Genomic DNA, 26,472 nt, shown 5'->3' on the forward strand with positions numbered 1-26,472 from the left:
TTTGGAGGAGGAGGAATGCTGCCTATGACCCCAAGAACAGCATCCCCACCATCAAACATGGAGGTGGAAACATTATGCTTTGGGAGTGTTTTTCTGCTAAGGGGACAGGACAACTTCACAGCATCAAAGGGACGATGGACGGGGCCATGTACCATCAAATCTTGGGTGAGAACCTCCTTCCCTCAGCCAGGGCATTGAAAATGGGTCGTGGATGGGTATTCCAGCATGACAATGACCCAAAATACACGGCCAAGGCAACAAAGGAGTGGCTCAAGAAGAAGCACATTAAGGTCCTGGAGTGGCCTAGCCAGTCTCCAGACCATAATCCCATAGAAAATATGTGGAGGGAGCTGAAGGTTTGAGTTGCCAAACGTCAGCCTCGAAACCTTAATGACTTGGAGAAGATCTGCAAAGAGGAGTGGGACAAAATCCCTCCTGAGATTGTGCAAACCTGGTGGCCAACTACAAGAAACATCTGACCTCTGTGATTGCCAACAAGGGTTTTGCCACCAAGTACTAAGTCATGTTTTGCAGAGGAGTCAAATACTTATTTCCCTCATTAAAATGCATATCAATTTATAACATTTTTGACATGCGTTTTTCTGGATTTTTGTTGTTGTTTTCTGTCTCTCACTGTTCAAATAAACCTACCACTAAAATTATAGACTGATCATGTCTTTGTCAGTGGGAAAACGTACAAAATCAGCAGGGGATCAAATACTTTTTTCCCTCACTGTATATGTGGGTGCGTGCATGTGTATCTCTTTCCTTCCCTCCTCTCTCATCTCTGCCCTGCATCTTTCGGTCAGAGCCATGAGGTTTGTCACCCTCTACATGTCTTGATTGCTCTTTACTGTATGTGCTAGTAACTGTTACTCAGTCAGACAAAACCACAGCTGGACTCTGAGGTCTAATTGTAAGAACTTTGATTATCTTTCTCTCTTTATCTCACTTTATAACTCTCTCTCTCTCTCACTCCTTCTCAGGACACACAGAGACATGCCATACGTTGCTCTGGGGGAGGGGAAGACCATTCTACTGAACGTTACACTGTCCAATGCTGGCGACGCTGCCTTCCTCCCCATGCTTCACCTGAGATACCCCAGCAATCTCTACTTCATCAAAGTGTTGGACGCTGTAGGAGCACTGCTAGCTGCTAACACAACCTTACACCTACCACCGATGTCTTATCTACTGTCAAACTGAAATGTTGTTTATTAGTCCACTATTGATACAAACCCTAAAATTGTGTATGTCAGCAGTCAAGTTTTTAAGATCCCTTTCAGTACAGAGCAAAACTGTGATCATGATGCGTTTTGAACTATCCCTTTGATACAGAGGGCTCTTGGCTCATGCACATGGGGCATATTGCAAACTGAATGGGTCTAACTGAATGTGGCACATGTCATTGCAGGAGGAGAAATATGTGAGCTGTAAAATCGCAGAGGAAGAGAAGACAAGTGTCGGGCTGGATTGCAGCGTGGGAAATTTGTTTCTCAACGCCTTGGCCAAAGTATGTACTTAAAGGGCAACTCCACCGCTTTTCAACTTCATTTTCATTATCTGTGTCAACATATGTGAAAACGGCACACTTCTATGTTTTGTAGAAACAACTGTAAAGTTAAAAAGGTTCTACCCGATGACATCATCAAAAGTAAAACATTCTAAAAACTGTGATTTTCAAACATGACATTCGCGGTGATGTGGGGAGCAAGAAAATATCCTCTGTTGTGCTAAAAACTCATTGCAGGTTTTGGAAGTTAGTGTTTTTTACTTTTAATCCTACCCTGCGATGTCACACAGCATTTTTTTTAGGACATTTACATTTATATTTCAGTCATTTAGCAGACGCTCTTATCAAGAGCGACTTACAGTTAGTGAATGAATACATTTTCATACTGGCCCCCGTGGGAAACGAACCCACAACCCTGGCGTTGCAAGCGCCATGCTCTACCAACTGAGCTACAGGGGACCTTTCGTCTTATCTTTTTAACCACAAATCATAGAAGCGTGCTGTTTTCACATATGTAGAGACTGGTTTGGTGCTAGAGATAATGAATATGAGGTTGAAAAGTGGCGGAATTGCCCTTTAAAAGGTCCCACCAAAACAGGTTGAAATGTCATGCAGCCTTTTCAAACAGCTCATACACTAAAAGGACATTATCATCATTTTCACAATTTCACATTGTTATTCCAACCTCATAGTGTGGAAATATATATAAAACACAGAAAAATCACGTTTTTGACAGCACTGGGCTTGCACAGAAAGTACAAAAAGAGTTAAGCCCTCTTCTGCAAGGTTTTTCAGTCCATTTACTTTTAATTCCCTTGTGTGTGTTTTGTTATCAAAATACACTTCCTGGGTCACCAAAAGTGGTTCTGGGTCGTGTTCATTAGAGAATACTATAGCAAAACATCTTGCAATGGAAAAGGACTAGTATCTCCTCATTTCACTCTGTTTTCTTCTGTTCTATGCCTACTAAACACTACCCTGATGTATTTTTGTGAAACAATGTCATGATCTGACAGAACATATTTAGAATTTCTCATGATATTATGTCTCTATCTCTTGCCCTCAAAGGTTAATATCAGCTTTCTGCTGGATGTCAGTCCTGACAGTGAACCTGGTGACCTGAACATTATAATCAATGCAACCCGGTAAACATTTACTGTCTCTTATATTTTTTAACACTGTCCTGTTTTCACTTGCTTTCCCTCTTGATAACGAAAAAATCTACGAAGGTAGCTGTTTGGAATCTTAAACTGTTTTTTTTGTGTTATGTGGTGGATCTGGGCATTTGTACTGAGTGTACAAAACATTAAGAACACCTTCCCAATATTGAGTTGCAATCCCCCCTCCCCCCTTTGCCCTCAGAACAGCCTAAATTCGTCGGGGCATGGACTCTACAAGGTGTCGAAAGCATTCCACGGGGATGCTGGCCCACAGTTGTCTTTTCACCTTTGGTTGGATTGGCTGGGTGTCCTTTGGGTGGTGGACCATTCTTGATACACATGGGAAACTGTTGAGCGTGAAAAACCCAGCAGCATTGCAGTTCTTGACAAAAACCGGTGCGCCTAGCACCTACTACCATACCCCATTCAAAGGCACGTAAATATTTTGCCTTGCCCATTCACCCTCTGAATGACACACATACACAATCAATGTCTCAATTGTCTCAAGGCTTAAAAATCCTTCTCAACATGTCTCCTCCTCTTCATCTACACTGATTGAAGTCGATTTAACAGGTGATATCAATAAGGGATCGTAGCTTTCACCTGGATTCACCTGCTCAGTCTATGTCAAAGAAAGAGCAGGTGTTCTTAATGTTTTGTTCACCCATTGTATGTATGTAATATATATAAATATATATAATATATATATATATATATATATATATATATATATATATATATATATATATATATATATATATATATACAGTACCAGTCAAAAGTTTGGACACAGCTACATATTCAAGGCTTTTTCTTTATTTTTACTATTTTCTACATTGTGGCATAATAGTGAAGACATCAAAACTATGAAATAACACATATGGAATCATGTAGTAACCCAAAAAGTGTTTGATTTTATATTCTTCAAATAGCCACCCTTTGCCTTGATGACAGCTTTGCACACTCTTGGCATTATCTCAACTAGCTTTACCTGGAATGCTGTTACAACAGTCTTGAAGGAGTTTCCACATACGCTGAGCACTTGTTATCTGCTTTTCCTTCACTCTGCCGTCCAACTCATCCCAAACCATCTCAATTGGGTTGATGTCTGAGAATTGTAGAGGCCAGGTCATCTGATGCAGCACTCCATCACTCTCCTTCTTGGTAAAATAGCCCTTACACAGCCTGGAGGTGTGTTGGGTCATTGTCCTGTTAAAAAACAAATGATAGTCCCACTAAGCCCAAAACAAATGGGATGGCGTATCGCTGTAGAATGCTGTGGTACCCATGCTGGTTAAGTGTGCCTTGAATTCGAAATAAATCACGGACAGTGTCACCAGCAAAGCATCCCCACACCATAACACCTCCTCCTCCATGCTTTACGGTGGGAAATAGACATGCGGAGATCATCCGTTCACCCACATCGCGTCTCACAAAGACACGGCGGTTGGAACCAAAAATCTCAAATTTGGACTCCAGACCAAAGGACACATTTCCACCGGTCTAATGTCCATTGCTCGTGTTTCTTGGCCCAAGCAGGTCTCTTCTTCTTATTGGTGTCCTTTAGTAGTGGTTTCTTTGCAGCAATTTGACCATGAAGGCCTGATTCACACAGTCTCCTCTGAACAGTTGATGTTGAGATGTGTGTGTGACTTGAACTCTGTGAAGCATTTATTTGGGCTGCAATTTCTGAGGCTGGTTACTCTAATGAACTTATCCTCTGCAGCAGAAGTAATTCTGGGTCTTCCATTCCTGTTGCGGTCCTCATGAGAGCCAGTTTCATCATAGCGCTTGATGGTTTTTGCGACTGCACTTTCAAAGTTCTTGAAATGTTCCGTATTGACTGACCTTTATGTCTTAAAGTAATGATGGACTGTCGTTTCTCTTTGCTTATTTGAGCTGTTCTTGCCATAATATGGACTTGGTCTTTTACCAAATAGGGCTGTCTTCTGTATACCCCCCCTACATTGTCACAACACAACTGATTGGCTCAAACGCATTAAGAAGGAAAGAAATTCCACAAAACAACTTTTAACAAGGCACACCTGTTAATTTGCATTCCAGGTGACTACCTCATGAAGCTGGTTGAGAGAATGCCAAGAGTGTGAAAAGCTGTCATCAAGGCAAAGGGTGGCTATTTGAATAATCTTTTGATACGTGCAAAGCTGTCATCAAGGCAAAGGGTGGCTATTTGAAGAATCGTTTAATGTCTTCACTATTATTCTAAAATGTAAAAAATTGTAAAAATAAAGAAAAACCCTTGAATGAGTAGGTGTGTCCAAACTTTTGACTGGTAGTGTGTGTGTATATATATATTGAATAAATCAGTCCCTCCTAAAACATTACACCTGAACATATCTCTTTCTCTACACAGGGAGAATTTTGAAAATGAAAATCTTCTCCATGACAATATTGTTAATCTTACTCTGCTATTGAGATATGGAGTGAATCTAAGCATCCACGGGTAAGACATGGTATTACTGTATTGTGTGCAATATTCTAGCATACTACTTTATAAACACTTATAAAATGTTGATTTATCAATGTATTTGTAATTCTGTATTCTGTGGCTGTAGTTTTGTATCCCGAACAGAGTTTGTGTTTGGGGACTTTGAGGATCCACGCTGCTCCGCTGAGAGGTTCAATTACACTTTCAAGGTATTGTTGTTATATGATTTTCTATAATAACAGCACGGCCAGGCGAGATAATTGCATTCTTTAACAGGATTATTAGAAAAATGTAATTGTCATGAATTCTGGCTAGGTCTCTAATGTAAAGTTACGGCGCTTTATGGTATTATTGTTCATATCTAGACATGTATCTTTTAATATCATACTCAGGTTGTCAATGTTGGTCCAAGCATATCTCACGGCACAAGAGTGGAAATTGATATCCCCAAAGCTTTAGCACCGTATCCATACAGACTGCTCAACATTTTGGACATAAAGGTATGTGCTTGCGTTGCTCAATTAATGTTATGCAACACTGAATCAGAACATAATTGTACAGATAAAGACAGTCATATGGCAGAACTGGCGCCAGGATAAAGTGACTAAGGGGGTAGTTGAAATCGCAGAGGGGGCAACATTTTTGGGGGTTCTTGCATTGGAATTATATTGAATTCTGCTTATATAATCACGTTATACCATAATAAACATAAAGTTAAAATGCAGAGACTCCGAGATCATTGAGTGCTTTTGAAATCTGTAGCCTATCTCTGCTTCTCTGGATCAGCACAATGGTCAGACACTACAGCAATGCTGTCTAGACGAGCGATTACCCTATTACAAACAGCCTATGTGAATGTAGCCATACACACAGCTGTCTTACCAAAATAATGCAAACTACAGTACCAGTCAAAAGTTTGGACACACCTACTCATTCAAGGGTTTTTCTTAATTTTTTCCTATTTTCTACATTGTAGAATAATAGTGAAGACATCACAACTAAGAAATAACACATACGGAATCATGTAGTAACCAAAATAGTGTTCAACAAATCAAAATATGTTTTCTATTTAAGATTCTTCAAATAGCCACCCTTTGCCTTGATGACAGCTTTGCACACTCTTGGCATTCTCTCAACCAGCTTCACCTGGAATGCTTTTCCAACAGTTTCGAAGGAGTTCCCATATATACTGAGCACTTGTTGGCTGCTTTTCCTTCACTCTGCGGTCCGACTCATCCCAAACCATCTCAATTGGGTTGAGGGCTGGGGATTGTGGAGGCCAGGTCATATATATTAGGATATGTTGTTTGTTAACATGTCAGCACATTTATTATTCGATTGGGCGCTTTTTAGGTTAGGCTATTTCGGAAAAAACCTGCATGATGTGAAAAGTTTCCATCTCATTACATTGTCATACATTTTATATCCAGCATATAGGCTACTTTCTATCATATATACAGTATCTGCTACATGATTTATGTTCAATGTTTTTTTGACGGAATGCTGGTGGAGTGCTGATGTCAGGGGGCCACTTTGGGTTTAGAAGTGGGGAGGAACATTACCTGGCAGGGGTCTAGGGGTCCTCCCCCAGAATTTGTTTGGTCATCTAAAGCTAATTTCCTGCATTTTTACACAATACAATATACCGTCTCTATTTAGAACAAAAAGAAAGCAAAAATGCCCACAGTCATCAAGCTAGGTAAGAGATCATTAATAAATATTTAAGTGATTAATAAGACTGAACTAGATCAAAGGTAATTCAATAATTAATATTGTGTTGCACCTTTAACCAATAGCCTAACAAATTAACAACTCTAGAAAAAATTAAAACTTTGATTGTCTTTATTAAGACATCCTTTACATCAAATTTCAGCCAGACCGACCAGCCAGCCCAAGCCGCCTGCACGCCCAACCCCCACCAATCTAGTCAATAACTCAACTCTCTCCCATCACGTTCCTTCCCAGTTCCCACTTTCTTTTTCATCGCATAGGCCTAATAGTACTGTAGAGCTCTTTTTACTTGCACACAATATAGCTGGGTCACCCCGTTCTGTCCCTAGGGGTCCACAACCACGCAGCGCCCCAACCCAACACACCCCACTCAGGTTTAGGATCTTAGTTAAACATTAATTATTGGTCAAGGCCAAGGACAGGGTGACAACGCACAGGACTGAGCAGCCCAGCAGCTAGGGATTGCCTAAATACAGTTGAAGTCGGAAGTATACATACACTTAGGTTGGAGTCATTAAAACTTGTTTTTCAACCACTCCACAAATTTCTTGTTAACAAAATATAGTTTTGGTAAGTCGGTTAGGACATGTACTTTGTACATGACACAAGTATTTTTTCCGACAATTGTTTACAGACAGATTATTTCACTTATCATTCACTGTATCACAATTCCAGTGGGTGTGAAGTTTACATACACTAAGTTGACTGTGCCTTTAAACAGCTTGGGAAATTTCATAAAATGATGTCATGGCTTTAGAAGCTTCTGATAGGCTAATTGACATCATTTGAGTCATTTGGAGGTGTACCTGTGGACAGTGGCGGCTCCTGAAAAAATTCTCAGGGGGGGCAATTTTTCTGATGATTTAGGTGACCTACACACATTTTAAAAAAGATATGTCCAGCAACAACATGAAGACAGGGGCAGCATATAAGTCAATACTGATATACACATTACTTGCTTCAAAAAGGCCTCATGGTTGAATTGGAAATATGTGCACCTGAGCATAATTCACAACAAGCAAGCAGGAGCTTTTGATAGAGGCTACTGAAAACATTGATGCAAGTTATTGGTAATAGGAAATTTTTATAGACTTCCATATTCTGCCCTCTTGTATAGATTTGTGAAAATGAACAGTGATAGACATTTTGCCTGAAAACAGAATTTGAAAATAATTTCTAGAAAAGGTAAACACAGCTATCTGTATGGCTTTGTAAAAATGAACAACCATATTCTGGCCAATTGTATAGATTTGTAAATATGAACAACCATATTCTGGCCAATTGTATAGATTTGTAAAAAAAAAGTTTTACTTTTTTTAAAATGAAAAATAACTATTTTAAACAACATCAACTGTGAACTGATTTGGGCGTGTGTGTGTTAAAGAGACAGACAGGGAGGGACAAAGAGAGAGAGAGGCTACATTACTTGTACTGAAACTGTTCTCTTCTCTCTTTCAATGCAGCAAAGCGGTCAATGACTTTCTCATTGAAATCAGCCATGCTGAGGACTAGTTTACTAGTTACTTTTTTGATGCGAGAAGTAGCTTGCTGCATGATAAAATTCAACTGATGCACATAGCAATGCACGTAATGGGCATTCTTGAAATGCTCACGTACCTTTTGCTGCACACCAGCCTTCTCTCGCCTCATCACACTGGCTCCATCGTAAGCTTGCGCAATGAGTTTGACTTTCTCGTTGTCGGCAAAAAGACCGTTCAGTCTCTCCAAAAGCACACTGGCGATTGAGACTGAGGTTGATTCCGAGATGGGAAGGAACTCAAAAAAGCGCTCCTGCACTTTGTGGTTGTACCTCAGCACCAGCTGTGTCTGTGTAGAAACGTCTGTGGTCTCGTCAGCTTGGATAGCTACGAAGTTCGCCGACTTCACCTCCTCCACAATATGTTCCCTCATGACCGCTAGCATACACTCCAGTAGCTCGTTTTGAATGGTCTTTGATGTGAACTTCTTTCAAAGAGACAATCGAGTTGCACTGAACGCTAGCCATCTTGATAGTAGTACGTGAATTGATTGACGCTGCTACCCGCTCTTTTCTTAGTTACGTTCATGGTTATGTTACGTATGACGAAAGCGCGTAAGTGCAAGCCCTCAGAAACCCATAGAGATTGTATTGAAAGCTCTGATATTTGAAAAAAAAAGATTTTACATGAGAGGCTATGAGAGACTTCTGGGCGATTTTCAACCTGACTGAAATCGCCCCAAAACGGGCGGGGCCATTTGAAGCACGACTTTAGCCTGATTGGACATTTAGTGGCAGATCAGACGTCTAGATTAGAACACTGATAACTACTGTTGCCGTGATATAATTGATTAGAAAAAAAATCCCTTGCTTTTCCCGTTTGGCAGTGCGTCGCCCATATCGCCCTAATGAACACACCGCCCCTGCCTGTGGATGTATTTCAAGGCATACCTTCAAACTCAGTGCCTCTTTGCTTGACATTATGTGAAAATCAAAAGAAATCAGCCAAGACCTCAGAAAAAAAATTGTGGACCTCCACAAGTCTGGTTTATCCTTGGGAGCAATTTCCAAACACCTGAAGGTACCACGTTTATCTGTACAAACAATAGTACGCAAGTATAAACACCATGGGACCATGCAGCCGTCATACCGCTCAGGAAGGAAATGCTTTCTGTCTCCTAGAGATGAACGTGCTTGGGTGCGAAAAGTGCAAATCAATCCCAGAACAAGGACCTTATGAAGATGCTAGAGGAAACCAGTACAAAAGTATCTATATCCACAGTAAAACGAGTCCTATATCGACATAACCTGAAAGGCCGCTAAGCAAGGAAGAAGCCACTACTCCAAAACCCCAATAAAAAAGCCAGACTACGGTTTGCAACTGCACATGGGGACAAAGATCGTACTTTTTGGAGAAATGTCCTCTGGTCTGATGAAACAAAAATAGAACTGATTGGCCATAATGACCATCGTTATGTTTGGAGGAAAAAGGGGGACGCTTGCAAGCCCAAGAACACCATACCAACTGTGAAGCACGTGGGTGGCAGCATCATGCTGTGGGGGTGTTTTACTGCAGGAGGGACTGGTGCACTTCACAAAATAGATTGCATCATGAGGAAGAAAAATTATGTGGATATATTGAAGCAACATCTCAAGACATCAGTCAGGAAGTTAAAGCTTGGTCGCAAATGGGTCTTCCAAATGGACAATGACCCCAAGCATACTTCCAAAGTTGTGGCAAAATGGCTTGAGGACAACAAAGTCAAGGTATTGGAGTGGCCATCACAAAGTCCTGAACTCAATCCTATAGAAGATTTGTGGGCAGAACTGAAAAACCGTGTGCGAGCGAGGAGGCCTACAAACCTGACTCAGTTACACCAGCTCTTTCAGCAGGAATGGGCCAAAATTCACCCAACTTATTGTGGGAAGCTTATGGAAGGCTTTTTACTAGGATTAAATGTAAGGAATTGTGAAAAACTGAGTTTAAATGTATTTGGCTAAGGTGTATGTAAACTTCCGACTTCAACTGTAGGTATCTACCCTGACGTGGGTGTAATGAATACTCAGGGAGAAAAAGTTGTAGATTCACGCGCAGAGCACGGCAGGTGTTTATTACGCCTTCACAGAAGGCAGAGATCATGGTCATAGGCAGGCAATGGTCATATACAGGTAGGCAAACAGGCAGGTGATACAAAACTAGGACTGAAGGATAAAACTGGTTCTCACAAACGAGCTAGGAAAAGGGTTAGTAGAGTCAAAACAAACAATACCTCACAAGGCACAAACAGAAAGAAATGAACTAAATAAGGAGCTGATGAGACCAGGTGAGTAACTAACACAGGTGAAATCAATGAACAAAAACGAAAGACAGGGCTACGTACAAGAACACAAGGTGAACTAAGAAAACAAGATTCTAGAGGAAACAGATACAAAAGTATCTACAGTGATGGAAAAAAGTATTTGATCCCCTGCTGATTTTGTAGTTTGCCCACTGACAAAGACATGATCAGTCTATAATTTTAATGGTAGGTTTATTTGAACAGTGAGAGACAGAATAACAACAACAAAAATCCAGAAAAACGCATGTCAAAAATGTTATAAATTGATTTGCATTTTAATGAGGGAAATAAGTATTTGACCCTTCTGCAAAACATGACTTAGTACTTGGTGGCAAAACCCTTGTTGGCAATCAGAGGTCAGACTTTTCTTGTAGTTGGCCACCAGGTTTGCACACATCTCAGGAAGGATTTTGTTCCACTCCTCTTTGCAGATCTTCTCCAAGTCATTAAGGTTTCGAGGCTGACGTTTGGCAACTCGAACCTTCAACTCCCTCCACAGATTTTCTATGGGATTAAGGTCTGGAGACTGGCTAGGCCACTCCAGGACCTTAATGTGCTTCTTCTTGAGCCACTCCTTTGTTGCCTTGGCCGTGTGTTTTGGGTCATTGTCATGCTGGAATACCCATCCACTACCCATTTTCAAAGCCCTGGCTGAGTGAAGGAGGTTCTCACCCAAGATTTGACGGTACATGGCGCCGTCCATCGTCCCTTTGGTGCGGTGAAGTTGTCCTGTCCCCTTAGCAAACAAACCCCCCCAAAGCATAATGTTTCCACCTCCATGTTTGACGGTGTTCTTGGGGTCATAGGCAGCATTCCTCCTCCTCCAAACACGGCAAGTTGAGTTGATGCCAAAGAGCTCGATTTTGGTCTCATCTGACCACAATACTTTCACCCAGTTCCCCTCTGAATCATTCAGATGTTCATTGGCAAACTTCAGACGGCCCTGTATATGTGCTTTCTTGAGCAGGGGGACTTTGCGGGCGCTGCAAGATTTCAGTCCTTCACGGCGTAGTGTGTTACCAATTGTTTTCTTGGTGACTATAGTCCCAGCTGCCTTGAGATCATTGACAAGATCCACCTGTGTAGTTCTGGGCTGATTCCTCACCGTTCTCATGATCATTGCAACTCCACGAGGTGAGATCTTGCATGGAGCCCCAGGCCGAGGGAGATTGACAGTTATTTTGTGTTTCTTCCATTTGCGAAAAATCACACCAACTGTTGTCACTTTTTCACCAAGCTGCTTGGCGATGGTCTTGTAGCCCATTCCAGCCTTGTGTAGGTCTACAATCTTGTCCCTGACATCCTTGGAGAGCTCTTTGGTATTGGCCATGGTAGAGAGTTTGGAATCTGATTGATTGATTGCTTCTGTGGACAGATGTCTTTTATACAGGTAACAAACTGAGATTAGGAGCATTCCCTTTAAGAGTGTGCTCCTAATCTCAGCTTGTTACCTGTATAAAAGACACCTGGGAGCCAGAAATCTTTCTGATTGAGAGGGGGTCAAATACTTATTTCCCTCATTAAAATGCAAATCAATTTATAACATTTTTGACATGCGTTTTTCTGGATTTTGTTGTTATTCTGTCTCTCACTGTTCAAATAAACCTACCATAAAAATTATAGACTGATCATTTCTTTGTCAGTGGGCAAATGTACAAAATCAGCAGGGGATCAAATACTTTTTTCCCTCACTGTATATCCACAGTAAAATGATTCCTATATCGACATAACCTGAAAGGCCGCTAAGCAAGGAAGAAGTGACTGCTGAGGTTACATGGAAAGTGCTCTTTTCAGTCTTCACATAAAGGTTATGGTCAAGGAGCCGTTGAAGAACCCTTTGTACATGCTGTATATGTTCCTTCAGGGAGTGGGAGTAAATCAGGATGTCATCAATGTAGACAATGAGAAAGCGGTTGATCATATCCTGGAAAACCTTGTTCATAAAGGTTTGGAAGACGGCGGGGGCGTTAGTAAGGCCGTAGGGCATGACCAGGTATTCGTAGTGCCCTCGTGCGGTGATAAAGGCCGTCTTCCATTCATTGCTTTCACGTATACGGACAAGGTTATAAGCACTCCGCAGGTCGAGTTTTGTATAGATGTTGGCGTGGCCCACTTGTTCAAGGGTCGCTGGGATCAGAGGAAGAGGGAAACGGTTCTTGACCGTAACGTCATTCAGGGAACTGTAATCAATACATGGACGAAGACCACCGTCCTTTTTTCCAACGAAGAAGAAGCTGGACGCAGCCGGGGAAGAAGAAGGACGAATGAAACCGTTTGAGTGCTTCATCAATGTAGTTCTCCATTGCCTCATTTTATGGGATAGATAGGGGGTAAATATGGCCCTTCTGTGGGGACATTCCAGGGAGTAAGTCAATAGCACAGTCCCCCGGGCAATGTGGTGGCAGAGTGGAGGCCTTGATTTTGCTGAAGACATTGCTGTACTGGGCGTATTCAGATAGTATGATGGGTGGCACTGCAGAGACAGAGTCCTCAATGGTGGTGGCTCTGCAGGGTAGGCTGAGACAACTGGTGAAGCAGGTAGAAGACCAGGACAGTAGTTCACCTAGTCGCCACGAGATGGGAGGGTCGTGACGACAACGCCAGGGGTGTCCGAGGATGAGTGGCTGTTTGTGGGATAGAGTTCCATGAGTTGAATGGTTTCGGTGTGGAAGACTCCAATCTGGAGGGTAACACTCTGTGTCAGGTGCGTAATGAAGCCTGTGCCCAATGGCTGCCCGTCCAGGGTGTTAATCCTTAAGGGAGGGGTGACAGGTGTAAGATCAATGTCAAGCTCTTGTACTAGCTGGTGATCGATAAAACTACCTGCTGCTCCATAATCTATCAAGCCCTCTACGTACTTCGTAACCCCCTTCACGGTTATCAATACTGGGATGGAGAATTGCTTCTGGGAGATATTTAGAAATACGGACCCTTCTCATCTCTCCGTGGGGGACGAACAGGGCAATGGCTGAGTAGATTATCTTTCCCTCCACAGTATAGGCAGAGCCCTTCTTGGATCCGCCTTTGACGTTCGATACACAGGAGAGGAGCATGACCCAACTGCATGGGCTCTGGAAGACTCGGACAGGATGACGGAATCATGGAAAGAAAAGGTTTCGGGTTCCTGGGTGGCAGAGTTTATCGGCGGTCGGCGAAGAGGTGGTCGATGGAGATGGACATACGAATGTATTGATTTAAATCCTGAAGGTCACATCTACAGGCCAGCTCCGCCTGAAGTTCCCTGTTGAGCCCTCTTCGGTAGACGGTAAGTAAAGCAGCCTCACTCCATCCACTCCCTGCAGCCATGATGGGCATACACGGCAGCTGAATTGCGTCCTTGTTTAAGGTCTATGAGGAGGTCCCCTATAGGACGACCGGAAGGAGAGTGATCCAATACCTCTTTGAAGAGGGTGTGGAAATGGCACAACAAAATCCACCCTGCTCTTGTCGGTGGCGAAGTTAGTGGGGTTGTGCTCAATGTATTTTCTGCATTGCATCAGAAATCCCTGACATTTCCCAGGTGAACCGTCATATTTTCCAGGCATGGATATGAATGAAGGAGGGCTATGGGTTATGATACCTGGCATCGGAGGAGTAGGGATTGGCTTGCAGAGAAGATGGCCGATTACCTTCATATGCTCCTCTTGCCGGGTTTAGGCGCCACTGTAGCTCCACTGAAGGTGGAGGTATTCTGTAATGAACACTCAGGGAGAAAACGGTGTAGATTAACGCGCAGAGCACGGCAGGTGTTTATTATGCCTTCGCAGAAGGCAGGGATCGTGGTCATAGGCAGGCAATGGTCATATACAGGTAGGCAAACAGGCAGGTGATACAAAACTAGGACTGAAGGATACAACTGGTTCTCACAAACGAGCAAGGAAAGGGGTTAGTAGAGTCAAAACGAACAATACTTCACAAGGCACAAACACAAAGAAATGAACTAAATAAGGAGCTGATGAGACCAGGTGAGTAACTAACACAGGTGAAATCAATGAACAAAAATGAAATACAGGGCTACGTTCAAGAACACAAAGAAACAGGGCTACGTACAAGAACACAAGGTGAACTAAGAAAACAAATACAGAACCTTACAGTGGGCATGTTTTCAATACAGACTCCTTTAGTCATACTGTATTCCATATAAGGCATCCAGACCTTATGAAAGTTGCCCAGTATACCCTTAATCTTGTAATAAATCAAAGCCAGTGATACATAACTTGACATTGTGGGAGGATAACCAACCTTCCTATTAATGACAATGCATTTCTTAGCTGATATAAATGCTTGGTTACATAGTTTCTTCAGATAACAGTCTCCAGTATCAACATTTCCAAGCAAAGAAGAACAGGGAGAAGGGAGAATCTGTAGACATACTGAGATAAAAGAACATACTCTTTGCCAGAATTCAGCAAGCCTACGCAAATATGTCCCTTTTTGTGTTTTACACCTCCAGCAGAGGAATAACATTTCTGAGTATATAGTATGTTCTATGGATGGTCTTAAACTGCAGTAATTTATGTCTGATATATACATGGCATTCAAACATATCTGTATCCATTCATCATCAATAGCTTCTACCAGGTCTTCCTCACATTTTAGTTTTACAGCCTCTATCTACCCTTGATAGAGTTTGTAAATCAACATTGGAGATTTGTCAGATTGCCTTAAAATAGCATCCGACTTGTCCAGTGTTTGCTGCACAGAGAGAATGAAGTGTTGTATCTGCAAAAATTCACCTCAGCTCCGTCACTTACTGGTCTTCCCTGGCTGCTTGACCCCTTTCACCATCTGATCCTCCTATGATGAGTCATGACTAAGAATTACCTTGGTGTACATTTATACATAATTTTATCCAAGAATATAATCAATTGAAATGACAATTATTCCTAGATCCCAGACTAGCTTTAAGCTTAAGTTGCTGTCCTGTAGCTACTGTAGGTCTACCCATCAATTCAAGATGGAACTTTGTATCATTCACTGATATTGACAGAGCAGCGAACAGTTTTGACAGGGCTGAGCGGGAACTATGCTTCCGCAGAGGAAGGGGAGCCAGCAGGCCAGAGGTGGATGAACGCAATGCCCTCGTTTGGGTGTAGGGACTGATCAGAGCCTGAAGGTACGGAGGTGCCATTCCCCTCACAGCTCCATAGGCAAGCACCATGGTCTTGTAACAGATGCGAGCTTCAACTGGAAACCAGTGGAGTGTGCGGAGGAGCGGGGTGACGTGAGAGAACTTGGGAAGGTTGAACACCAGACGGGCTGCGGCATTCTGGATGAGTTGTAGGGGTTTAATGGCACAGGCAGGGAGCCCAGCCAACAGCGAGTTGCAGTAATCCAGACGGGAGATGACAAGTGCCTGGATTAGGACCTGTGCCGCTTCCTGTGTAAGGCAGGGTCGTACTCTCCGAATGTTGTAGAGCATGAACCTACAGGATCGGGTCACCGCCTTGATGTTAGCGGAGAACGACAGGGTGTTGTCCAGGGTCACGCCAAGGCTCTTCGCACTCTGGGAGGAGGACACAACGGAGTTGTCAACCGTGATGGCGAGATCATGGAATGGGCAGTCCTTCCCCGGGAGGAAGAGCAGCTCCGTCTTGCCAAGGTTCAGCTTGAGGTGGTGATCCGTCATCCATACTGATATGTCTGCCAGATATGCAGAGATGCGATTCGCCACCTGGTTATCAGAAGGGGGAAAGGAGAAGATTAGTTGTGTATCGTCAGCGTAGCAATGATAGGAGAGGCCATGTGAGGATATGACAGAGCCAAGTGACTTGGTGTATAGCGAGAATAGGAGAGGGCCTAGAACTGAGCCCTGGGGCACACCAGTGGTGAGAGCACGTGGTGCGGAGACAGCTTCTCACCACGCGGTAGGAGCGACCGGTCAGGTAGGACGCAATCCAAGAGTGAGCCGCACCGGAGATGAGGATCTGATGGTTCACAGTATCAAAGGCAGCAGACAGGTCTAGAAGGACAAGAGCAGAGGACATGATGAGCATAGTGTTATGTATTGACTGTGCACTACATTTACATTTTAGTCATTTAGCAGACGCTCTTATCCAGAGCGACTTACAGTTAGTGAATACATATATTTTTTTTTTATACTGGCCCCCCGTGGGAATCGAACCCACAACCCTGGCGTTGCAAACACCATGCTCTATCAACTGAGCTACAACCCTGCCGGCCATTCCCTCCCCTACCCTGGACCAATTGTGCGCCGCCCATGAGTCTCCCAGTCGCGGCCGGCTGTGACAGAGCCTGGATTCGAACCAGGATCTCTAGTGGCACAGTTAGCACTGCGATGCAGTGCCTTAGACCACTGCGCCACTCAGGAGTACTAGAGGTCTGCATTCCCATGGGATGCCTGCGGGACCTGCGGGTCCAAATAGAGATCATTGAGGCACTGTCTGTGGGCGGGAGCGGGCGGTCAGACAGATGACTTTGGGATGGAAATATACTGAACAAAAAGATAAACGCACATGCAACAATTTCAACTATTTTACTGAGTTACAGTTCATATAAGGATATCAGTCAATTGACATAAATTCATTAGGCCCTGATCTATGGATTTCAAACGACTGGGCAGGGGTGCAGGCATGGGTGGGCCTTGGAGGGCACTGGGGAGTCAGGCCCAGCCAATCAGAATTAGTTTTCCCCCACAAAAAGGCTTTATTCCAGACAGAAATACTCCTCAGTGTAATGTTTAATCAGCTTCTTGATATGCCACAACTGTCCGGTGGATGGATTATCTTGGAAAAGGATAAATGCTCACTAACAGGGATGTAAACACATTTGTGCACAACATTTGAGAGAAATAAGCTTTTTGTGCATATGAAACATTTATTTTTTATTTCAGCCCATGAAACATGGGACCAAAACTTTACATGTTGTGTTCATATTTTAGTTCAGTGTATTTTTGTTGTCCCACATATTATTTGGAAACAGTCCTCTTTCTGCTTTGTATGCGTTATCCTACCTATTGTATTAAAAGCAAATCTTTTTCGCATTATTCACACACAGCATTAGCCGCTTCAACTTCAGTAGCCTACCTCTCCTAGTTGGGCATGAGCGTTCAAGTGTGCCTAGTATGTGTGGTCTCATTGAAATAGAGTAGGCTGCCTACAGTACATGGGTGGAGAATCACGTGGCAGTTAACTTTCAATACAAATTCTGTATCATCATTGAAAAGGAAAAAGGCACAATGCGCACATCATTTAGGCTACAATGGTGAGCGGCCTTTTCATTTTCAATAAGTATTTATTACCCATTTATTTGTCTCTGCCTGCAAATCGTCCTGCTAAAAGGTAGGCTATATCCTATAGGCCTATGCAAAACGTAGCAAGTGTTGCTGTCATCATTCTTGTTGCTTCAAGTTAAGTAGCCAGGTAGGCTATAGCCTATGCGTGAGCGGAGAAACACGGGGCAGTTATCGTTCCAAGGAAATGTACTTCCTAAATAGGCCTATGATTAGGCTATAGTTTACTACATTGCCTAGAAAGTCCTAAATATTGATCACCCATATTTCTCTGAAAATCTTCCCACTCCTAAAAGGTAGGCTATAAAAATAGATCAAGAAAATGTGAAAGTCTCTCAAACTCTGCTCTCTTCAAACTACATCTACCATATTGGCTGATCTAGCACAGTAATAAAGATATAAGGGCCATGTGAGAATCTCAGGTAATGTTATTTTTGTGCGTTTCATATTGCCTATAGGGCGCAAAATTGCTGGGACCATGACTGGCAAGTGAGCTGTGTCACATAAGCCTAAAATAACATTACGGAACTGCGGTTGGGTTTGGAACCAGTTCTTGCGGAAGCGGGTGGGAGTCGGACAGGAAGCCAGCTGGTGCAGAAAGGGTGTGGTATGAAAAGCTGCCGGTGCAGGAAGGAGCAGGATGAAGAAATTGGTCTTGCGCAGACCTCAACTGTGCACCAAGACAGTGAAGCCTGTAACATTAGAGCTGTTTATTACTGTGTCAGTGTGAAAAGTAGGGTATTAGCTAGGGAAACTGACAGATCAATAACATTACATTGCCATACTGACAAAAACAAACTCACATTGCACTGTAAAAAGTTAAACAGCTGTTGTCTTGCCAGCTACATCAGTCAACTAAAGAGTAGCCAGTTTCTGCTCTGCTTGCTTTTACAACTCGGTGAAAGAGCGCAACACATACACACTGAACTAGGCTCAACTCTCCCGTGCTTGTCCAGCCAGCCTTCCAGAAGCCTTTCCTTCACATGAGCCTGTCAGCCCGCTCTGTGGCGTCCATGTGGTCCTAAATCCAGCCATCTGAACACTCCAAACAGCTGTTTGTCGCGACCACATGGTCCTAAAGCACACCGCTGCCTTTTTTAAAAATCACATTGTAATGATATATCTAGGGGGGGACAAAAAATGCAATTTCAGAATATTGGGGGGGGGGGGAGATAAACATCCCGTCCGACTCTCCAACAGCACCCTGGAGAGGCGTACTGGGAATGGACAAGATAAATATTTGGAGTCCCTGCTTATCACAGTGGGCACTGCTTATCACAGGGCGGCATCAGCGCTCGCCTAAAAAGCCTGTATGCCACTAGTTGAGATAAATAGGATTTGGACAGAAATATGTGAGGTTTTATTCATTGTTGGAGGTGCATCTTGGCCAGTTTAGCTCAGAAAATGTTGCCCTAGTCAATCTGCCACCATAGGCAGCAGCCTAATTCTGCCTTAATGAGCGGACGGCCCTGTATGGGGAATTCATAATAATGAAAAACTATCTACCAAATCGATGAATATTAAAATGTTGATTACTTCTCCTTGCCATTATCATTCACCTGATGATAAGAAAAGACATGAGGTTTATTTTTTGCTAACATATCATGGGGGTCGCTGTGTTGCCAATTTGCCTAGGCGGGGGTCCCTGGGCAAAAAAAGGTTAAAGACTCCTGGTTTATCCTAATGAACATGATCCATGTCTCTGTTACAGTGAGGGAAAAAAGTATTTGATCCCCTGCTGATTTTGTACGTTTTCCCACTGACAAAGAAATGATCAGTCTATAATTTTAATGGTAGGTTTTTTTGAACAGTTACAGATAGAATAACAACAACAAAATCTAGAAAAACGCATGTCAAAAATGTTATAAATTGATTTGCATTTTAATGAGGGAAATAAGTATTTGACCCCTCTGCAAAACATGACTTAGTACTTGGTGGCAAAACCCTTGTTGGCAATCACAGAGGTCAGACGTTTCTTGTAGTTGGCCACCAGGTTTGCACACATCTCAGGAGGGATTTTGTTCCACTCCTCTTTGCAGATCTTCTCCAAGTCATTAAGGTTTCGAGGCTGACGTTTGGTAACTCGAACCTACAGCTCCCTCCACAGATTTTCTATGGGATTAAGGTCTGGAGACTGGCTAGGCCACTCCAGGACCTTAATGTGCTTCTTCTTGAGCCACTCCATTGTTGCCTTGGCTGTGTGTTTTGGGTCATTGTCATGCTGGAATACCCATCCACGACCCATTTTCAATGCCCTGGCTAAGGGAAGGAGGTTCTCACCCAAGATTTGACGGTACATGGCCCCGTCCATCGTCCCTTTGATGCTGTGAAGTTGTCCAGTCCCCTTAGCAGAAAAACACCCCCAAAGCATAATGTTTCCACCTCCATTCCTCCTCCTCCAAACACGGCGAGTTGAGTTGATGCCAAAGAGCTACATTTTGGTCTCATCTGACCACAGCACTTACACCCAGTTCTCCTCTGAATCATTCAGATATTCATTGGCAAACTTCAGACGGCCCTGTATATGTGCTTTCTTGAGCAGGGGGACCTTGCGGGCGCTGCAGGATTTCAGTCCTTCACAGCATAGTGTGTTACCAATTGTTTTCTTGGTGACTATGGTCCCAGCTGCCTTGAGATCATTGACAAGATCCTCCCGTGTAGTTCTGGGCTGATTCCTCACCGTTCTCATGATCGTTGCAACTCCACGAGGTGAGATCTTGCATGGAACCTCAGGCCGAGGGAGATTGACAGTTCTTTTGTGTTTCTTCCATTTGCGAATAATCGCACCAACTGTTGTCACCTTTTCACCAAGCTGCTTGGCGATGGTCTACACAAGCCCATTCCAGCCTTGTGTAGGTCTACAATCTTGTCCCTGACATCCTTGGAGAGCTCTTTGGTCTTGGCCATGGTGGAGAGTTTGGAATCTGATTGATTGATTGCTTCTGTGGACAGGTGTCTTTTATACAGGTAACAAGCTGAGATTAGGAGCACTCCCTTTAAGAGTGTGCTCCTAATCTCAGCTCGTTACCTGTATAAAAGACCTGGGAGCCAGAAATCTTTCTGATTGAGAGTGGGTCAAATACTTATTTCCCTCATTAAGATGCAAATCAATTTATAACATTTTTGACATGTATCTTTCTGGATTTTTTTGTTATTATTCTGTCTCTCACTGTTCAAATAAACCTACCATTAAAATTATAGACTGATCATTTCTTTTGTCAGTGGGCAAACGTACAAAATCAACAGGGGATCAAATACTTTTTTCCCTCACTGTATGTATAGAACTGACTTATCCTGGTGTTCACATTACTTTGTCTCTCACACACAGTCATCTTCTGGGTGGTGTTACGTTCGAAACTCCACTGATGGGACCAGCAGTACACATGGCAACATGTATGGAAGCCAGAGAGCCAGTACCATTGACAGTGTTTGGTTGAATGTGACAACTACCACTGACAGCTATTGGACGAATAGATCCAGCACCACTCACCATTATTCGGCTAATACTTCCAGTACCACTGACAACAATTGGACTAGCACACCCTATCGGGCCAATGTGAGCAACTGGACTAGTGTTATTGAGGATGAGTGTGATCTGCCCTACTCCAATCCCTTGAATGAACTTTTCTTCTTCTTCACGAAAAGAAGTAGAAGACATATGGTAAGTAAGTTTGTTACAATGTTTTGCTTGGAAGCCACTTTGTGACCAGAACACAGTACACCATTGGACAAATCCTAACTTGTAGATACTGTATTTTTGAGTTTCAGAAAAGTATGTTGAAATCATGCATTCATGTCAATGGGAGAAATGTGGATTTAACTGTGTACATATTTCAAATCAGTACTGGGCGTTGATGAGTAAAACTATGAACAATTGTATGATGGAGGACGTTGTCTTTTTGTCCAGTACTGTATGAAAGAGGATGCTCTGTGTCTGTACGCGGTGTGTGAGCTTGGAGACATGGACATTGGGAAAGATGCCACAATTGAAATGGAGGTCGAAATGAATTCGGGAGTTTTAAACATCTCACCGGTGAGGACTGTGCAGTGTATACTAATTGTATAGGTTTTTACGTAAATTAATAAGTATTTAGGTGACATTTACCCCCATCTTTCTCCCTAAGGGAAGACATGGTGTCATGCTGTTAGAGACCACTGCTGTCATATCGCCCAAGAAGGACCCATTTATTTGGTTCTTACAAGAAGACCCCATTACAGTGGTAAGTCAAACACTTCATATTTTCATGAGAATCCCCAAATCTACTGAGTAAATGGCAACTGTGGGTCCCTTGTGGGTATCAAACCCAGGTCTCTCAGAGCATAGGCAAACTTGCTAACCACTGCTCCTATAGGGTAAACCCACTTGTGGGAGATTGTAAGCTTCTCTAGGCTAGGGTTGCTACAAACCTGTACACAGCCTGTTATCTTCAATGTATTTGGGTCATTCTACCAATTTGGTGCCTTTTGAAATGTGTAACTTGACTTCACCTAATTTTAACATCCTATCATAAAGAGCACATGTTCAACTTAATAAAAAAACATGTTTTCCCATCTCAAGATGTTAAATAACAAAATGACTATAGTAAGTGCCTATTAAGTGCCAAATAAAGTAACAGGGTTGACCGTAACAAACAGGGTTGATGTTTTCATCTTAAATCAGCCATGAATCCCCTTGTGACAGGGGAAATGGATGCTTGTGTTCCACATTTAATATATTTTTACATTTCTAGCCTGTCTATCTATGGGTAACAGGGTGTACGTGTTATGCTCAGTTTTCCACCACAAAACAACAGAAAATGGCCCAAAACAATAGAAAAAGCTCAGCTCACTATGATTTCCTTTGAAAAAAAATATTATAAAAGGAATAGTTTCACCATGTTAAAACGAGAGTTCAGTTCACGTAACAGGGTTGACCTAGAAATTTGGGACAGGTTGTTTGTTTGTTTTTTACCTTAAAATGAATCACTAATCACATTAAATTAATAATAATCTTCAGAAATGACTTTGTTAAAGCAACAAAATAATTTACAATGATGGTGACAATTTGGAGAAATGTTGGGGTTAAGTTCGTTACAATCTGCCTGGAAGTCACAGAGGGTGCTCGGAGGGACATTTCAGAATGCTTAATTTTGCCACTTTAGCAAGTCTTTCCTCATAAAAAAATCTGATTTATTGAATTCTCCATGTGGTCTATATTAAAGGGCACTTATTGAATATAAGTATTTTTTTTTCAATATCAATTTAAATTCAACATTGGTGCATAATTCCTACTTAAAATATCAAAAGGCACTCATTTTGTGGAACAATAGGAATAACATCCACAGCATTGTTGTTTATCACTTACATAATTGGATCTATGTTCTCCAGGTTGTCCTGGAGGCCCATCAAAGCCACAAACTGAAGCCAGTCATTGAGCTGTCCATCATCATGGCCAGTCTCTTACTAGGCCTCCTCATCCTTACCTTGCTGGTCATCTGCATGTGGAAGGTACATTTCCTAGTTCATAATAACTAGTTGATTTCCTTGTTCTTATTGGTTAATTTCCTGGTTCTTACTGGTTAATTGATTGCGTCTTACTGGTTCATTCCTGGTTCTTACTGGTACATTTCCTGGTTCTTACTGGTTCATTTTCTGGTTCTTATTGGTTCTTTATGTAATTGTTATGCATCATGTGAATGTGTATTATGCCAGACTAAGCTACTGCTGCATTTCATCTACAGTCTTTAAGACCATACATCATCACTATAATTATATTTTAACAAAGTAACAATTAACAATTGTTAATTGTTAACAATTAGAACTGTGCGTATCTGTTTTCATGGTGTACTAAATCAAGGACTTTGTTCACAGAGTGGATTCTTTAAGAGTAAGTATGAGCAAAAGATGGAGAATATCCGAAGTCACAGCTGGGACTACTGAGGACGGACAGTGATTCAAAACAAATATATGATACAATATCATAGTTAAAGGGGAAATTCAGTACAACATAATGTTAGATGGTTACTCAACCTGAAAGTAGTCTAATCATCTAACATGAATTATATTTGCTGACACCCTGCAGTCAAATTTTGTCACCAGTAGACTAACTAGCTAGCTAGCTAGCTATGTAAACCACACCCTTCTGCGAACGCACCTTCTGCGATGATGGCTTCAAGGCGATACTTATTTGAATTAGGTAAGAGAATAAGATATTACCATTGGTGTATTAAAATGACCGGCTTCATATGGTGTCACACAAAGCCTTAGTAATCCCGCCTCCTGAATTCAGAGGAGGAAGCCAGTAACTTTATAGTCAAACGTTATCGATATACCAGCAACAGTCATTTTTCATTCTTTTGTCATCCTACTATGATCTGGTTTCATCCAAATATCATCCAATCTGATTAAATCAAATTGTATTTGTCACATGCAAATAGTCTGCTGTAGCCATTTGATTAGATGTTCAGGAGTCTTATGACTTGGGGGTAGAAGCTGTTTAGAAGCCTCTTGGACCTAGACTTGGCGCTCCGGTACCGCTTGCCGTGCGGTAGCAGAGAGAACAGTCAATGACTAGGGTGGTTCGAGTCTTTAACAATTTTTAGGGCCTTCCTCTGACACCGCCTGGTATAGAGGTCCTGGATGGCAGGAAGCTTGGCCCCAGTGATGTACTAGGCTGTACGTATTACCCTCTGTAGTGCCTTGCGGTCGGAGGCCGAGCAGTTACCATACCAGGCAGTGATGCAACCAGTCAGGATGCTCTCGATGGTGCAGCTGTAGAACCTTTTGAGGATCTGAGGACCCATGCCAAATCTTTTCAGTCTCCTTAGGGGGAATAGGTTGTGTCGTGCAGTCTTCACGACTGTCTTGGTGTGCTTGGACCATGTTAGTTTGTTGGTAATGTGGACACCAAGGAATTTGAAGCTCTCAACCTGCTCCACTACAGCCCCGTCGATGAGAATGGGGGCGTGCTCGGTCCTCTTCTTTTTCCTGTAGTCCACAATCATCTCCTTTGTCTTGATCACGTTGAGGGAGAGGTTGTCGTCCTGGCACCAAACGGCCAGGTCTCTGACCTCCTCCCTATAGACTGTCTCATCGTGGTTGGTGATCAGGCCTACCACTAATGATGGGGTTGGAGTCGTGCCTGGCCATGCAGTCATTAGTGAACAGGGAGTACAGGAGGGGACTGAGCATGCACCCCTGAGGGGCCCCCGTATTGAGGATCAGCGTGGCGGATGTGTTGTTACCTACCCTTACCACCTGGGGGCTGCCCATCAGGAAGTCCAGGATCCAGATGTAGAGGGAGGTGTTTAGTCCCAGGGTCCTTAGCTTAGTGATGAGCTTTGAGGGCACTATGGTGTTGAACGCTGAACTGTAGTCAATGAATAGCATTCTCACATAGGTGTTCCTTTTGTCCAGGTGTGAAAAGGCAGTGTGGAGCGCAATAGAGATTGCATCATCTGTGGATCTGTTGGGACGGTATGCAAATTAGAGTGGGTCTAGGGTTTTTGGGATAATGGTGTTGATGTGAGCCGTGACCAGCCTTTCAAAGCACTTCATGGCTACAGACGTGAGTGCTACGGGTCAGTTGTCATTTAGGCTGGTTACCTTAGTGTTCTTGGGCACAGGGACTATGGTGATCTGCTTGAAACAAATAAATTACAAACAATGCAAAAAAACTAACAAAATAGCTTGGTTGGTTAAGAGCCCATAAAATGGCAGCCATCCCCTCCGCCGCAATTATGAATGCTTACTTACAAGCCCTTAACCAACAATGCTATACAAGAAATAGAGTAAAGAAAATATTTGCTAAATAAACTAAAGTTTACAAAAATAATAATATCAAAAAGTAACACAATAAATTACATAACAATAACGAGACTATATACAGGGGGTACCGGTACTGGGTCAATGTGCGGGTGTACAGGTTGACTGTTCGTGCCCTTTAAGTTGTATAATATTGAACTTCCCCTTTAATCAGTGACTGTCTCATGAGAAAAACTGGCAAATAGACACACTTTAAATGTGAACTATTTTTTGTATGTGAACTTATATGAATTCAGTGGAAAATGACAAAATAAATGCACTTTATATCTGACAGGAGATATCTTGATACTGAGATTAACCTACATGAACAAAAGCAAACAGCACTTCATATAGTAACTAGAAAAAATGCTCAGCTTTTGAAATGCAACTATGCCTTTCTATGCAACTCACATTTTGGAAATGTCTCAGAAAATGTTATAGTCTAAATTCTAATAGTTTACATTGTGATGCCATCTAAATTGCAGCATTGTTTTTGTAACAGATTTTTTGTGCCATATGCTGTAAATGATTAAAGTTACTCCTGTGTAGGGAGACAAAGTGTTGTTGTCATTTTGTATGCGGAGTCTGACTGCCTGGTTCTAATCAAATGTCACCCATTCTTGTTTTCACAATGATTATTTTAGATACCTACAATAAGGTATGTGTAGCATGTACAGTTCTTTCTGAAAGTATTCAGACCCCTTGACTTTTTCCACATTTTGTTATATTACAGCCTTATTCTAAAATGGATTAAATTCAAAATAATTCC

The 26,472-nt window shown here is 42.4% G+C and overlaps 1 protein-coding gene across 1 annotated transcript in view; it reads left to right on the forward strand.

The window, feature by feature from the left end:
- Positions 1 to 26,241, forward strand: part of LOC311112299 (integrin alpha-4-like) — a 36,556-nt gene extending 10,315 nt beyond the window's left edge. Inside the window, exons 18-28 of the mRNA XM_084155352.1 lie at positions 987 to 1,137; positions 1,415 to 1,513; positions 2,582 to 2,658; positions 5,048 to 5,137; positions 5,250 to 5,331; positions 5,515 to 5,622; positions 21,250 to 21,582; positions 21,829 to 21,954; positions 22,046 to 22,141; positions 23,289 to 23,408; positions 23,772 to 26,241. Coding sequence (XP_084011478.1) covers positions 987 to 1,137; positions 1,415 to 1,513; positions 2,582 to 2,658; positions 5,048 to 5,137; positions 5,250 to 5,331; positions 5,515 to 5,622; positions 21,250 to 21,582; positions 21,829 to 21,954; positions 22,046 to 22,141; positions 23,289 to 23,408; positions 23,772 to 23,840 — 1,351 coding nt within the window. The 3' untranslated portion in view covers positions 23,841 to 26,241. The remainder of the gene's footprint in view (positions 1 to 986; positions 1,138 to 1,414; positions 1,514 to 2,581; positions 2,659 to 5,047; positions 5,138 to 5,249; positions 5,332 to 5,514; positions 5,623 to 21,249; positions 21,583 to 21,828; positions 21,955 to 22,045; positions 22,142 to 23,288; positions 23,409 to 23,771) is intronic.
- The last annotated feature ends 231 nt before the right edge of the window (positions 26,242 to 26,472 follow it).

The sequence above is a fragment of the Coregonus lavaretus genome, assembly GCF_964263955.1.
Source record: "Coregonus lavaretus genome assembly, chromosome: 38".
Taxonomy (NCBI): domain Eukaryota; kingdom Metazoa; phylum Chordata; class Actinopteri; order Salmoniformes; family Salmonidae; genus Coregonus; species Coregonus lavaretus.